General features: G+C 44.2%; 1 protein-coding gene across 6 annotated transcripts in view; it reads left to right on the top strand.

Annotated features, from left to right (window-relative positions):
• The window catches only part of LOC135378600 (uncharacterized), a 42,604-nt gene that overhangs the window by 12,709 nt on the left and 13,400 nt on the right, over positions 1-16,495 (top strand). For 4 of the 6 annotated variants that reach the window (XM_064611668.1, XM_064611667.1, XM_064611670.1 and 1 more), the window contains one exon: positions 11,261-11,474. In XM_064611668.1, coding sequence (XP_064467738.1) covers positions 11,261-11,474 — 214 coding nt within the window. Of the gene's footprint in view, positions 1-8,388; positions 8,514-11,260; positions 11,475-16,495 lie in introns of all 6 variants that reach the window. The other 2 variants (XM_064611671.1, XM_064611672.1) reach the window with 1 other exon arrangement.

Here is a 16,495-nt window from a genome sequence, read left to right as displayed (position 1 = left end):
CGACGCAATTTGCGATCTTAGTTGCTGCTAGCTTCTACCACGAAAGGCATAGTAGCTTTTTCAACTTCTCTAATTAACGCGACTTTTTGCTTGAGCGTAATACACTTCCGTAGGATCTTCGGTGGAGTCATTGGAAAACGCGGGAACTGCGCGGAGAGCAAGACGCCGATTGAGCGAAGTGGAACGCGCGTGCTACCCTTTCCATGCAGAAAAGAGGAAAGGGTGTGCAACTTTCGCCTTTCGCCTCTTTTCTACGAGGGAAAGAATGCTTGCAGAGAACGCTGCCCAGCACCTCCACTGCTCTGCGAGTCTGCGACTAAGTTCGTGCGGGAGCTGCAGGCATACGGGCCGGCTTGCGCTTCGTAAAATGCGGAGTCGGGTGACAGTATGCTTCGAATAATCCGGTTAAAACTGCATGCGTTTTATACGGGACACAGGGGAACTTCGAATAAAGCGACTTTGTTGTAACGAGGGATTACTGTATGTTACGCTGCATGAAAAGGCTCACAAGTTTGGAGCAGAACATATCTAATGAGCTCATCACAAAATTTTTCATCATGAGGTGTATTCGAAATTGACTCGTTGATGCAGCTAGATTAATGATTTGTTAATTATTTGAAAGTGTTCGAATTTGATTCGACTCGACAGTGGCACTATTTGATTCATATTCGATACGGTCCTGGAAGTCGCTATTCGCACACCTCTACTACTACGACTTGGTTGATTAGTTAGTTAGGAGACTTTGGCCATTAGGAGGACCCTGTCTCAAAACACATCATTTGACATCGCACGACGGGCACCATCAAGGCCAGAGGCACCATTTTGGATCAGAGTTATCACTTTGAAATCTCCCATGCCGTCATTTTAGAAGAAAGGTACAGCCTCGAAATTTCTTCGTGCCATCGTGGCTCTCCCTCCATTCCGGTCAAGTAGGCAGAACGATAAGGGCTCTGACATCACGTCGAGTCCCCATCAGCGTGCAGCAAAAGATCACAGAATGGCTAAACTCTCCCCATAAACGTTTCTGTTTACTACCTACGGGCTTCGTCATATAGAACGTGTCTAACGAAAACGCTTCATTAAATATAGTGCGTAAATCTAATGCATTGGAGTCTATGGGGAAATGTACGTGCAACAGAAATACAGTAGAATCTCGATGATACGAATCTCACGGGGTCGCGGAAAAAATTCGTATCATCCGATATTCGTATCAAACGAATTAAACCAAAATAAAAATTGAGGCAAGAAAATAGACAGTGACTGTTCATTTTCCGTTACTGTCAATGAAAGAGGTCGGTTGTAACGCTTTTGTGTCCCTGTTTTTGGCGAATGTTGCCGAAACACGCGAGATGATTCAAAAGACGTAGCACGTGCTTTTCACCCTCGAGTCGCGCGACAGTGATCTAAAGCGAGCTTCTCCTAAAGCAAGCAGGCGTGAGGTGAAGCCGACTTTCGGAATGGTGACGCTTAATGTTGCCATAAGTTATCCTGATATGTTCCCTCCACGTGTTCTGAGGTTCTGGTCGCTGTTTTCCGCCAGAGCGATGTCACACAGCTTCGCGGTTTATTGTCGCGAGGGGGGTAAAAAGGTCAAAACAGAGATAAGGTGATAAGGTTCCGGGACGTTCAATCGCTTTGATCTGATCACCACCACCACCACCACCACCAAAAGGAAAGTCATTGCTTGCATTGCGCTACATGATGTAAGAGAGTTCGTGGTGAGGATCGCCCTCCCTTTTTGAAAGACGCGGCAGCATGACTCGCGTCACGCGGGAACGACCTCTGTCGCATCTTCGGCTCATTCGTATCATCCGTAAAGGCAAGATAACGCGTTCGTATCATCCGAACTCTAATACATGGGAAGAATAGGCATTCTGGCCGGGACCGGAAAAGAATTCGTATCATCCGTGATCGTATCATCGAGATTCTACTGTAGTACGTTAAATAGAGGATTTCATTGAGTTGACATTCGTTATGTGGAGGTTCAGCTGATGCAAAATTCCAGACTTTTGAATGTAACAGTCATAATTTGCAAACATGATAGATTTCAGTGAACTTACCGTATTGTTCCGAATCTACAATCACATTTTTTCCCCAAAATCCTATGTTCCAAAGTCAGGGCTAGTCTTAGATTTGAATATCTGCTCCACAACCGCATGATGCCGTCAACACCATCTGTGCCACAATGACGCCAGGCGGGAGTGGGCGACAAGATCGGGCCAATTGTTCTTTTTTTTTTTTTCCCTTGTGTTAGCGCCACGAAGCACCTGTGGCTATGAGCAACGTACAGACGTGGAATGGTGGAGAGAGTCCAGAGGGAAGGAGTGGGGGACAGGGTGCTTGGTATGCGTCCTGGGCCGACATCAGGGGGAACTGTGCTGACATTCGTCTGGAAAGTCTTTGGAAAACCCAATGAAAACCTCAGACAGCGCAGCCAGTGACAGGATTCGAACCCGTGTCACCTCCCAGTCTCGGCGTGGAAAGTGATCATCCTACCCACTATGCCACGGCAGCTGGTGGGCCAATTGCGCGGCGCAACCGACGCGAGATGTTGTGGTTGTCAGCGCCAGTCAAGTGCGAAAGAAACGAAGCAACAGAAATACGGATACTGATTTCATTCATTGCATTTCATTCGAGACTGCATTTATTCACTGTCACGGCGTCGTCACTGTGTCAAAGTTACCGCTTTCGCCGCTGAATGTCGCAACAATTTAGCAGCGGCAAGGCAGTTTCAAGTATAGGAAGCAAGTCTTAGAAGAATGCTGAAGCAACAGGAAGAGCCAGCGCAGTGGATTTTGTACGCTTGGTGCAATGTGCCTGGCAACGACGTCGTGCACGCATTTTAGAAAGTATGGTTTATCTAACGCTTTGGACGGAACGAATCACAATGAGCTGTGTGCAGATAGCGAGAAAGAAAACAGGGTCGGAAAAAGCGGTGATGAGTAAATGGTACTGTGCATCTTTTCCAACAGTTAAACTGCCTCCCATTCTCTGTTTGGTTTTTTCCCAAATTCGTGTACCCTGAACTCTGGGGTCGTCATAGTTTCGAGAAAATACAGTACGTTGGCAAGAAAATCACAGTTACACAAAATGAGGCTTAAACGCAAGAAAAGAAGTCACAAAAAGTCTAAATTACTTGGCATCGTGAAACGTTGGCATGGATGCTCAGTTTTGAAAACTTCAATTCCAGTTTCAACGCTTTGCACTGCTTTGGCTGTGTTATCTTCGTAATGATTCCAGCACTGGCGCTGTCAGAAGGTTTTCAAGAACAGATAGCGAAACATAACTGCAATTGACACTCGCTTACACAGCACTGTGAGGGAAAACGAAAGCAACTGAAGGAAATAACGAACATGTGACACTCGCGAAAGAACTGCCTTCCCGCCAATCGTTGTGACCGCTTCGTGCAACAACACGACAATACTGGCCACTATAATATTGGGCAATACAGCTATCGCTGCTGGTGAAATAATGTGAAGGATTTACATTAATTCCACCATAATTTTTCCCCGTTTCGTGGGTCAGCATTTCTTTGTATTCTTGTAAACTTGTACATTTGTATTTATCATTTGTATATTTTTCATTTATTTTTATTTTTCTATGTACCCTCCTCCCCTGGAGGTTCCTTATACAGGGTGTTTCACTTAAGAGTGACCCCTAATTATTAAAAAAAATGTACTTCAGATAAAAATTAGAAACCTTCTTCATCATACTTGTGAAGGTTTTTGCCGCCCAAACAGGTGGTTGCCATCGGTGTACCTCATTAATTTATCTGGTTAGCTTAATTGAACTAAAAAAATTCCAAAGGATAGGTAACTTTTTTTTGCGCTAATTAGAAAGCCATGGCCACAACATCCGATTTCAGTCACAATTACAGGATCTTTCACGATCGTTCCACAAAAATTCGACACCCGAAAACTTTCCATCTCTGCAAATCTCGTTTTCGGATTTCATCAGTGGCAGCGTTATCGGCAAGGCCCGAAGACACTCCCGCTGGGCATGGAAACCGCATAAGAAAAACAGAAAAAGAGGGAGTGTGGGTACCGGCCCAGTCACGCATTTTGTCTTCGCAAGCTTGTCTGTTTGCAGCCATCAGTTACCGATAATCACTGACATCGGATGTTCTGTGCTGTTTCCTGTGTTGTCCTTTCCTCCTCCCCATACTTTAGGCGAGGCAACTTAAATGAGCGAAACTTTTTCGGGCAGTTTTTACGCGTTTTCAGGTGTCAAATTTTTGTGGAAAGATCGTGAAAGATCCTGTAATTGTGTCTGAAATGGGGTGTTGTGGCCATGGGCTTTCTAATTAGCTAAAGTTAGTTCAATTAAGCTAATTAGACAAATTAATGAGGTACACTGATGGAAACCACCTGTTTGGGCGGCTAAAACCTTCACAGTATTACGCAGGAGGTTTCTAATTTTTATCTCGAGTACATTATCTTTTAATAATTAAGGGTCTCTCTTATGTGTATATATATATATTCCACGCCTTATAATGTACGATAATCTGCAAAGTACAGGCTCTGCATGAAAGCTTGTGTATTAAATACCAATGTTAAACTGCTTACGTTTCATTGTCCGTGTTTTTTTTATCAGTATTGCATAAAGGTAACATTTGGTCCCATGTTCCTAAATTTTTGGTGCCACAACATGTCCTTGGATGTGTACCAACTTGCCCAGTGTAATGTGTTATCTCACTCATCATTCATTAGCTGGCTTAGGTGTGCTTATGTCATTGTTGGCTGCTCCTCCTGTTGCCCTGTTAGTTCCTTCACCAGCTCGCCTGTGTTTATGCTATTTTGTCATTGTTGGTCACAGTTTTCTTCTCTCAACTATAACGTCGAACATGTTTTGCGTTGTTGCCGTGTGCTACAAAGCAAAATTGGGGCATGCCGCACGCCAATAAAAATGCCATTACAAAAAAAAAACAAAAAAACATAACTACAGTCAACCCTCGATTTACGAACACCCTCGGTTCCCCGAAAAATCGTTCATAAATCGAGGGATTCATAAATCGAAAAATCGTTAAGTGAGTACTATCGAGCAAATGAAACAGTATTTCCGAGTTGATATTGTGTTTATAATGATGTATGTTGTGTAATTTTGCTTTGGACCATGCCTTCTGCTGTATCAGTCTCGCAAAACACAGATGTTAGCGCATTCACACTCTGTTTATTATGAAATACTAAATAGTTTAATTTTGCTTTGGACCATGCCTTCCGCTGTGTCAATCTGGGAAAGAGGAGATGTCAGCATATTCGCACTCAACTGGTCTCATGTTTCCTCTGGGGCTTTTAACCTATGTTAATTAATCTCCGGGTGACAGCGGACACCTTATTCATGAATTGAGGTCAGGAACACTTTTGCAAAAACCCGTTTGTTGTTCGGATTTTGAGGGGTTAAGAACTGAGGGTGCAATACCTCGAAAACGTTTTGTCTGTTCAGGCGTCATTCATAAGACCACGAATAATCCCTTTGAAGGTTTTTGTTGGCCTCGGAACGATCCGTTCATATATTGAGGGCAAAAACGCTGGGCAACTCCTAGTTGGTTCCCAGAAATTCCATTCATTATTCGAATATCGAGGTTCATAAAACGAGGGAAAAATGCATGTAAAAAGTTTGGTTCCTCGTGCTAGTGTTCATAAAACGAGGGAATTCACAAATTGAAGGTTCATAAATCGAGGGTCAACTGTATTTAAATTCTCCGCGAAAGAGCTGGTGCCCCTAGCTACTGGTACCTAGTTCATCTTCGACCTCTGAGCACCACCGGTGCGGAGCATTGCACTCCCTGCTGGTTCTGGGGCAACTCTGCTGAAGGTTTATTGACGATGCCATTTTTAACCGTGATGTTGATTTAGATACACGCGTTCTTTTCGTTTCTCCTTTTTTTAATTTTGAAGTTAACGACGTATGTATTAACATCTACAGTTGAACCTCTATATAACGAATTTGTAAATGCTGACTCTTTGTTTCGTTAAATCGAGATATTCGTTAAATGGAACACGCCAAGTTAAACAAAGATGGCCGCCGCACTACCAGCGCCGCGCGTTCCGCAAAACGTCATTTGTCATGAAACAGGTACTAAGGTAAGAAGGGCACAAAATATCAAGCTTTATTCATTACATAATGCTAGGTAACACGTAATTTGTGCACAGTGTCGCTCTGAGCGTTCATTACCTTCGTAACTCCGGATGAACCTCGACTGCTTTTTCCTACGCGCTCGCGTATCGAAGTTTCTTTGGTTCACTTTCACTCATGACGTCCGGAAAGGACAATAATACGCCGCCGAAAAGAACGAGAAATGGGTACATGTCGCGTAGACGCCTGCGCCGATGGAACCTTGAACGGCAGCGGCATCATGCCCATTTTACCACCGTCAGCATTAGCGGCGCGAACAAAAAAAAAAGTAATGAAAAGGCACAAAACCACAACGTACTGTCGTCGTCATCAACACAAGCAGATAAGACTTCGCGAGGCGTGAGCAAAAAATGTCAGCAATGCGTGTTTTCTTGTCCGAAAACGGGTGCGAAGAGAGCCTCGCGCCGGCGCGACACACCGTCGCGGCGCACAGCATCGGCGCACCGATCACCGGCAGAGGCTAAGCACACGTCGGCACGTTCGCGCCCCCAGCACGTGACAACCGAAGTAACCAACGAAAACTCGCGTAAAACCAACGGAGAAGGAAAGTTTCTCCTCCTTTTCTTTGTGGTTAAGGGGTAAAGACACTCGCAGGAGAGCCCGGGGACTTCGTTAAATAGAGGTGACCAAACGAACGTATTTCGTTAAATCGAGCTCAAAAATACATTGGCGTCTATGGGGACGCGCTCGTGCATGAGCGCGCTGAGCCGCTGAGGCCGGTAACGACCAAAACGTGTGCAATGTAGAACAACGTTTCATGTAGCAAACTACAAAGACATTAGAGAGTTTAGTGCATCATACGCTATCGCCCTTGCATACGTAAGGGATAGCGTTGGCGGTTTTGGGCACGCGAAATACATAGAGTTTCGCGCAGTGCACAGAACCATCATGCTGTCCCTTACGTACGCAAAGACAATAGTGTAACTATAACTTGTGTCATGGATTTGTCGCTGGCTCCAGAAATGCTGGGCTTCAAACGCTTAATAGCGATTTGCATTCCGCAAGGGACATGAAGGGGAGTTTGTGCACATGCAAACTAGTGTTCTACAAACAGGACAAATTGCGATTTTCTTGAAGGCCTGGTGGAGGCCGTTATAATAAAAACATGAGGCTACACAACAATGTAGATCTAACGAAGAACCAATTGTACCCGCAGTACAACAAATGTGCATAGGCATCGATACGGTATACAATACAGAAGAATTGACCATGCCACACAAAAAAAAGAAAAAAGGAAAGAAAGAAAAAGAAGGAAAGCAAAGTAAGCCCGAGCTGTTTCAATTTCAAGCAAAGAGCACCGACCTTCAAAGCATCGCAGCTTGTGATGGCGCACTCACGAAATCATTTCATGAAGCGTGCCATCGCGTAGTCCGGTTGTATTGAGATTGCGTTTTCGCACCGCCGTGGGGCGCCACAGTGTGGTCGCACTACGCGGACCAGCAAGATAAGATGACAGCTGGGCGCAACCGTAAGAACTTCCCTCCTGATTCATGTTCCATCAACCTTGTTTAAGATAATCGTGAGTCCCTTGTCAAAATGATTACAATCACGTCAGACTCTTCGCTTCGGTGATTGTGATTGTGCATATCGCGATTTATTGCGGTCATGAGTTTTTTTGCCGAGGTCTGATTACCGGCAAAGTGTGCCTTATCCAATTGTTTTGTTTCTTTTTTTGTTTTTTTTTCTCATATATGCTGTGAGCAGAGCAGAATTGGTCAGTATACCACATTGCTGTAATCTTGTACACCATGTACACACAGAACCACTACTATGGCACCATTACAAAAATGGGGAATGTGGAAAACCTTACACCCGATTTTGCTTTCTCCTTTTTTTCCGGCGCCCTGACATTACAATTGGAGCTTCAGCTTACGCGACATTGTAAACTTTACAGGATATTCATAAAAATGAACTGAAATAAATTTTGTACAGGTATCAATTTGCTGTTTGCATTTCTCTCTCATTTGCAAACTTTATTATGAGTGGCTCAAAAGACAGGTGCACATTGCGAAGTGTGCCTTCCTAAATGCAACTAAGACATACATACTGTTCCCGCATGAAAACAAAGTAATAGGGCACAACAATCAGTCAAGTCTGCCGTCTTTTTTATGATTCATGGCCAATCAGAATGGTGCAGGCGAGATGGTGTACTGTAGAAAGAGGTAACATTTCCTTGAGCTTGAGGCAGTTTTGTGTTGTCCTCTTCGTATTGTGTGTTCCTGAAACTCAAGGAAACGTTACCTCTTTTCACAGGATTATTGCATGAACGAAGAAACAGCGGAATGGAAACATAGAAAAGACAGACTGATAACACTCCAGCATGAGGAGCAGATACGGCTGCCACTTTTCACGGTGAAATATACCAGCCACATGAAAGAGTAAGGTTAAAAGGAAAGGGTGAAGGAAAGGGAAATTGTGGGAGGAGAACGCACATCGAGAGTACAGTGAAACCTCGTTAATGCGTACCTGGCGAGGACGCGAAAAAACTACGTACTAAGCGGTAGTACGGCTTAACCAAAAACTCAAAATACAAGTCCACGTACCTGTCTAATCGAAGAAAAATGGAACATGTTCGACAAAATGAGGATATGGAAGATATCGTCGTTTATTCACTTTGTAACAAGATAGTCCATTATTTTCGGTTCGTACCGAGATGGCCTTGCAGCAATTATCGTGGCTTCAAATCCACCAACATTACTGGCGAGCTGTTCAAGAAGTCCCCGTATTCTGGCAAACTGATCGGGGGTATGGATGATGTCCAGTTTCTCTTTGTTGTTCAAGACACGGCATGGCGCTGTCCCACAAGCCAACACAAGTGACAAAGAAAGTGAGGAACGAAACTATAGGAGGGGGAGGAGGTTTGGAGCCTACATGCCCTCTCCACTCTGCGGGAGAATGACCTCTCCTCCTCGCAGGAGTGACTTATTGGCATCGCCCCGTCTCTGGAGGAGCCACGTGCTTCCAAATCTTTGTTTCTGGTAGGAGAGGAGCTAGTTTTTTTGTTCTGCACGGTCTGTTTCAGGACGAAAAGTACTCATTAACCGATAATCAGGCTGCGAGCAGCTATGGCTTAAGCGGGTAGCAAATACATTGGTTTCAATGGGAGTCACAACAGGGATTCAGCGCAACTACTGCTTAAGCGGAATTACGGCTTTAGCGGGTACGTATTGATGAGGTTTCACTGTACCTAGCTGCGTTTGTTTTACCTGCACCTCCTGCATTCTTTTTGTTATACACTCGCACTGCACTTGCACATCCCCTGCTGACCGAGTTCTGCACTAGTGCTCAATTTTCTTGCACGACTTATCCAGGTCGTGCAACAGAAGAGTGCAGAGGAGCAGACGACATTATTGCGGAGAGCACTCCGTTGGTAGCCTGGCCCAGTGTTGTCAGATAACGGCGAGTCTATCGTTCAAGAAGGGGAGTATTTACTTGTGGCATCAAGCAAGGTTTTATGTTTGCTTCTTTTTAAATACCTATTACACTTCTTGTTCGCATAAGTAATGCAGAAGTAAACCATAAATACGTGTGCTCGTCACCTAGCTATTTCATACCCGTTCATCTCAATCTGTTTCACAAAACTGGTTTTGTCTCCAAAAGCTAGAATGATGTGATCTGGATGAACAACATAGAACAACATTCCGGAAACGCGATCACTGGTACTTAATTCAGCAGTTGTCTATCGAAAGCAGAACATTCCATATCCAGGAACAATTATTCGGGCGTTATTGTGACCATTTGCGTTGTTAAAATGAATGCTATGAGGAACAGGAAGCTCACAAACCCTACTTACAAAGTGTTAGTGCAAACAAAACGCGAACTAATGGAAGAAAATAGGATACAACACCGTCATGCTGCTGCACACGAGAAAACACTCCTCTTAGGAGCCGGTGGTGTCGCATCAGTGCAGCTGTTTCAGAACTCGCATCGTATGCACTTAACAGCTGGTGCAGCACGTTATTTTTTCTTTTTTCTTTCAGAAAGAATTAACCTAGTGCTGATTCAAGATCACGATAATTTGTGGGTTTATGTCGCGAGACAACCGTGATTCGGATAATGCACAAAAATAACTATTACAAGTTCTGTCCTTGGCAGGATTCTTGATGTTGGAAATTGCAATTTAAAGAGGAAACACTGCTACATGTAAGAAACACAAGAGTCAAAATCCAGATTGGATGGCGTCTCACTTACAAAAACACATCAGTGCAGGTGGAGAACTCATGGTGGGTGTACGTTCTAACCAGATTTCTAACTGGCTTCACACAACTGCTCATACTTTCTTCTCCACAAGAATGTAGCGTACATCTTAACGAGAAGAAAAAATTCTAGGGGACCATTGAACTGGTGTTTCGAGGAAGTAGCCAGGAGGACAAAATGTGGAATGCAGACACCAGTTGAATGACCAGTGCGGGTAAAGAAGACATCATCGGTTATCTACCTTGTGTCCACATTCCAGTTTCCTTATTGAGTGATTGAGGAATTGGGCTTCCACTCCAGATTTCTTCGTACTCCTGTGGAAGTTTGAAGGAGAAGTACGGCAAAAGACTTCATGAGAGGGACATCAGGTGCAAATACCCGTAAGAGGCTGCCGGTATTACCTATCATCCAGAGAATATCAGAAGAGCAACTAACTGGCCGGGCCAGTGAAATACCTGCTACATGCTGCTTTTCAATAACAAATTTGGTTCTACTTATTTGAACAGTTAGATTTGTTGTGTTTCCTATTTCTGAAAATATGAGGCCAAAAGCAGAGATACTGTAATTGTGTCTCGACCACTTGCCAGAGAAATATAGAACTTCTCAGGGGCTATCTTGTTTAGTCATATGTCAACGCCACAATTCCTTGAAGTTCAACTTGGACTTCACTTGGCTTCCATTTCAGAATGCCTGTGGGACATTGTTGAAGTATGGCTGTCCCTGAAAAAGCCAGACAGCAGTGGCACATTTTCGATGACTGCCATACTTAAACAGTTCAGGTTCCCAGGCAACTTGAGGCTTGTGTTCTGTTTGTATGTTCCAGCCTCAGAATAGGTACTTTCCATCATATGTGACATGGGTCCAGCTAACACGTGTTTCTTTGCTGATGGCCTAAGAGAGGATTTGTGTATTGTATCTCCTCATATAGGCAGAGTACTCCTTCGGATCTGTATAACAGTTTCACCAAGGCGTTCCACTTTGGCAGCCCTCTTCGGACTCAGGAACAGTACTGTGCTCTAGATGTGGTCCCCTGGCTGTTGGCAGATGGTGCAGAATGCATCTTCTTGATTCCTCTCAACTGCTGTGTCTTTCCTGTCATCACCAAATTGGCTGTGTGTGACACTTGGAAGGGGTACATGCTCGTGCGTATAAAATATATTTTATTCCCATATATTCACTCCACTCCTGTTTGCATGAAACACTGCACATCAAGTTCACAATCTGAGCCCAGCTTTGCTCCCTGGGCAACATTGGAACTTGATGTGCTCTGGATGGTGTAGCCCGTGGCATTCCTATTTTTACATGCGCTTGGTGCACTTTTTTTCTTTTTTTAAGATGAAAATAAATGCAAGAACAAACACGGAACGGTAAAGCGCTTGATAAAATTCTTGAACATCAACAAAACTCTCTCTCCCTTGATTTTTTCTGTGATCTCAGGTTGGGTGTGTCCAGGTATGACAGAAAATACTGAGGCTAGAGGTGACAACTTTGCATACTACATCCCCAATTACACAGTGCACTTTTTAAAAGCTGGAAAATGACAACAGAATCTCTGGTGGAATAGTGAATTATAGAAATCTGGCACTGACTGTTCCACGTAGGGGAACAAAAGAAATGCCACTGCTCCCACAACAGTGGTGAGCAGAAACCTGTGGCAAAGGGGGAAAGTGGCCATCCGATGACGCCCAATAGGAGGTACTCTCTATTCCATTTCATTGCCAGAAGGACCCCACATGTCATTAGTCTGCCTTACTACTCAACACAGAAAATAAAACGCCCAACCAACATGTACATGCTCCAGCTATGCTGATATCATACTTCATTTTGTTGGGTTCACTCGGAAGTTAGAAGCCATACAGCATTACCTACAGTACACAAATAAAAAGTTGAACGAAGTGCAGTTCCCTCTTTTGTACTGCTTGTGTCAAAGTTATCTTGAACACCTCTCCAGCCTGTGAAGTGGGAAATAGCCACCCTGGCAGTGCCTAGCCAAGGTGTCTACCAACCTGGAAAATCTGGAAAACAGGGACTTGTCAGGGAATTTTGATGCGGCTGGAAAAGTCAGGCAATTATCAGGGAATTCGCCAAAAAAAGCAGCTTAAGTCAGGGAAAGTCACAGACAAGTGCCATTACGATACACAGCGAATCGTGAGTGCTGATCAATCGCCAATACGACAAGGTGACCATACTCACTAATAGACCATACTCACTAATATAGACCATATAGACCATACTCACTAATAGCCAATAAATGACACGCTTTATGTTGGATTTGTATGAAAAAGTAGCAGCAAGCACCAAATTTCCTTTCGTTTCGGTCAAGGAATTTGCTTGAAATACTGCTGCTGAAAACCGCGCTCCGAACCCAAAACCATAATGCGTGTGAGCAGGCGCAGAGGGTGAACTGCTTTAGATATCTGAAAAATTGAAACGGGACACGCTTCCGAAAAGTTCAAACTAGTTATAATTAAATTTGCAGTCGCCACGAGTGGAGAAATAGTGAGCTACGCTTCCGCGAAAGAGGCGCAAAATCGAATGAATTCAACATTTTTCTAAAAAACACTATGAGCAGAAATTGCTAAGTTATATTTTTATTTGTAGGGGCCTACCAGTACATTCCACCAAAAAAGTTTCACGCCAGACAATTAAACTGTTAGGCTGTAAAAAAATGCGAAAGTCACTAAAGGAACGAAATTTCCGCGCAAATGTAGCATAGTTTCTCAGTTATAAGTACAAAAAATTTCTCCAGGGTGTTTTTTGTTATATGACCACGACGGATTTTTAAGTTCATCCTGGTGCGCCACATGTCGCACGGGATGGGCTTCCTTGCGGCGGCCTCCTCATTCCGCACAAAAGTCGGCGCAGAAACGCTGGTCTTGCCAAATTTCAAACCGTTACTCAATTCTGATGGACTTATGGATTTATGACACTGTCGGTGGTCCTGGCCAGGGAATAATAATAAAGCAAGCAAGGTTTCCCCAACACCCATTTGCGGCCCTCATAAAAGGGGCTTTGGCGGCTAACCCGTTCCAGAGCTGCGGAGCGCTTTCTCTGTTAACCCTCTCACACGAAAATGAGCGTGAATGAGCGATGTCCGCCTGCTCTGAGCAGAATCACGCTGAAATGTGAATTATGTATTATTTTCCCTTTCTTTTTCCTAATGATCTGTTATTTGACTTGGGGCTAAGAAAATTAATAAATAAAAAGAAACGGAAATCGGCAACATGCTCATTTTCGTATGAGAGGGTTAACAGAGAAAGCGCTCAATAGCTCTGGAACGTGTTAGCCGCCAAAGCCCCTTTTATGAGGGCCTCAAATGGGTGTTGGGGAAACCTTGCTTGCTTTATTATTATTCCCTGGCCAGGACCACCGTCAGTGTCATAAATCGTCCATCAGAGTTGAGTAACGGTTTGTCCAGGCCAGCGTTTCTGCGCTGACTTTTGTGCAGAATCAGGAGGGCGCCGCGAGGAAGCCCATCCCGTGCGGCACGTGGCGAGAGGCGCACCAGGGTCAAATTAAAAATTTGTCGCGATCGTATAACAAAAAACACCCTGGAGAAATTTTTTGTACTTATAACTGGGAAACTATGCTACATTTGCGTGGAAATTTCGTTCCTTTAGCGCGTATGCCAATGGCACTTTTTCTTCGGAGAAGTTTTCAATTTCTCCTAAAACTACCGACTTCCGCATTTTTTTTTTCTTACAGCCTAACAGTTTAATTTTCTGGCGTCAGGTTGAATGTACTGGTAGGCCCCTACAAATAAAAAATATAACTTAGCAATTTCTGCTGATGGTGTTTTTTTATAAAAATGTTGAATTTGTTCGATTTTGCGCCTCTTTCACAGAAGCGTAGCTCACTATTTCTCCACTCACGGCGAATGCAAATCCGATGATAACTAGTTTGAACTTTTCGGGAGCGCGTCCCGTTTGAATTTTTCAGATATGTAAAGCCATTCACCCTCTGCTCCTGCTCACACGCATTACAGTTTTGGGTTCGGAGCGGAAGTTCGAAGCCCCCTAGCGGGGATTCCGTGCGGATCCCGAAAGAAATATTTCACACACAACGTATGTAAGTCAATGAGAAGGACATATATTTTTTCACGAAAATCGGCGATGGTTGAGCCATGCCATTGGGACGTTTGAGCTGGAATGACCCAATTTTATTACAGTCACTGCTACTGTGCTTAAAGGTCAGCTGCGCGAATTTCCCAATGTGTTGAAGCAGTTGTGATATTCATAATGAGCACATCCAAGTGCCACCGCAACTTTCTTTCTCAATTTTGTTTCTCTATTATGAAGATTTATTAATGAAAGAAACCGAAACAAGCCATTGATGCAGCCCTTTTTGTGACTTAGATGTAGAAGACTTGCCACATCCACGTACATGGGGCATCGTGCCTGGTGAAAACTGCGGCTTTCGCCGACTTGCCCGGCGGCTTGTCACGTTTGTGAGAAAATCCAGTTATGGCGGTTGGCAGTGAGGGTTCCCTCCAGGATAAGATTTTGAGCCACGAGTGCCACGAGAACTTGAGCCTGGTCTTTCACTTGTGACTATTAGCAAAATCTAAGTTGCTCTGTACAGTTGACAAGAGACTTGCTGAGTAGAGAATTTGTTTATTTATAATATAGTATATATTTATTCCAGGGAACCAAGAACCAAAACATGGAATAATGCACTATACCAACTATATTCAAAGACATACAAATACCTTAGTATTTTTTTAGTCACATACATGTTAGCACATTATAGGTAGGGCCAGAAGTTTTCGGGTTTTACTCTTTTTCAGATTCGGGGAGTAAAAATTGGGGAAATACGTTTATACCCTAAATTCCTGCAAATATCGGGTTAAATTCTTTGCACCGTGCTAGTGCGTTGTGGTGCAGGGAGAAATCGGGTCTTATATTAGGACGAAAAGATTTTGAGAAATACTTTTTTCTCAATTCGGGGTGTAAAAATCGGGTGCTATATATTGGATGGCCAAATTCATGCAAATTCAGGTGACTGACAGCAGGATGCATTTTCCAGTCCAAAAGCTTTATTTTATATCGGTACAGTGGCAGGATTCCTATACTATTAATATGTAGTGCGCAACCAGAAAAGGAATTCTTTCTTAAATGCATCACTTCAATGCTTCTAATACAACAGCAGAACCTTACAAAACAGCTATGACATGGTAACACATGTACTCTCTCAAAATGTTTTAAAAATTCAGAGGAATGAAGGTACTGCTTGCGACATACTTGTTTGATATCTCCAGCCCCCGTAAAAGCGGGTTACCTAACCAAGTTGCTGTGCTACCGTCGCCTTCGCCTCACTTCCGTTCCCCTGGTGGCGGCGGTGCAGCGCAGCGCCACCAGGCGGGAGAGATGGCGACCCGATAACCGCGCGTCGTCTGCTAGCTCCAAGTGCGTTGACGGGGCAGCGCTTTCCTGGGAATGCGGAGTGTGGATGCGTGGACCAATGAATGGTCAGAACAATCGAGAGCGTGTTGATAAGATTATCAACACTTTCTCGATTGTTCCTGAGGTGTTCTTCCGCCATCTACGCTTCCCTGCCCAGGCGAATGAACGCAGTGAATGAGAGTGGAGGGGCACCAACGCGTTACTGAGGTCCCGTGTTCCACAGCGTTTCTTTGCCTCATTTTGTATAAATTTATTATTTCTTGTTTAAATCCTGGCCAGCAAGCGAGGCTGTTGCTTCTCATAACACCAGTAAATAAAATGAGGTAATCCCTCGCTTGTGCCAGCTTCACGGAGCAGCCGTGGTCCCTTGCATTGCTGTGACACCTTTCACAAAAAGTCCTGACGACCGCAGGATCTGCTCAAATGTGGCCTAATCCTGGTGTACTTATGTTTCAAAAACAGTAAACAGGAACAAAAGGAAACAGGTTACAATTCTCATTCTACTCCGTATTCCGAGGAAAGCGCTGCCCCGTCGACGCATTTGGAACTAGCAGACGACGCGCGGTTATCGGATCGCCATCTCTCCCGTCTGGTAGCTCTGTGCTGCACCGCCGCCACCAGGGGAACGGAAGTGAGGCGAAGGCGACGGTAGCACAGCAACTTGGTTAGGTAACCCGCTTTTACGGGGGCTGGAGATATCAAACAAGTATGTCGCAAGCAGTACAATTGTTAATATGATGTCATCTGTAGTTACCATCCTT

The sequence above is a fragment of the Ornithodoros turicata genome, chromosome 1 (genome assembly GCF_037126465.1).
Source record: "Ornithodoros turicata isolate Travis chromosome 1, ASM3712646v1, whole genome shotgun sequence".
NCBI lineage: Eukaryota > Metazoa > Arthropoda > Arachnida > Ixodida > Argasidae > Ornithodoros > Ornithodoros turicata.
The sequence above is the reverse complement of the archived record's forward strand: the minus strand, read 5'-3'. Positions and strand labels throughout refer to the sequence as shown.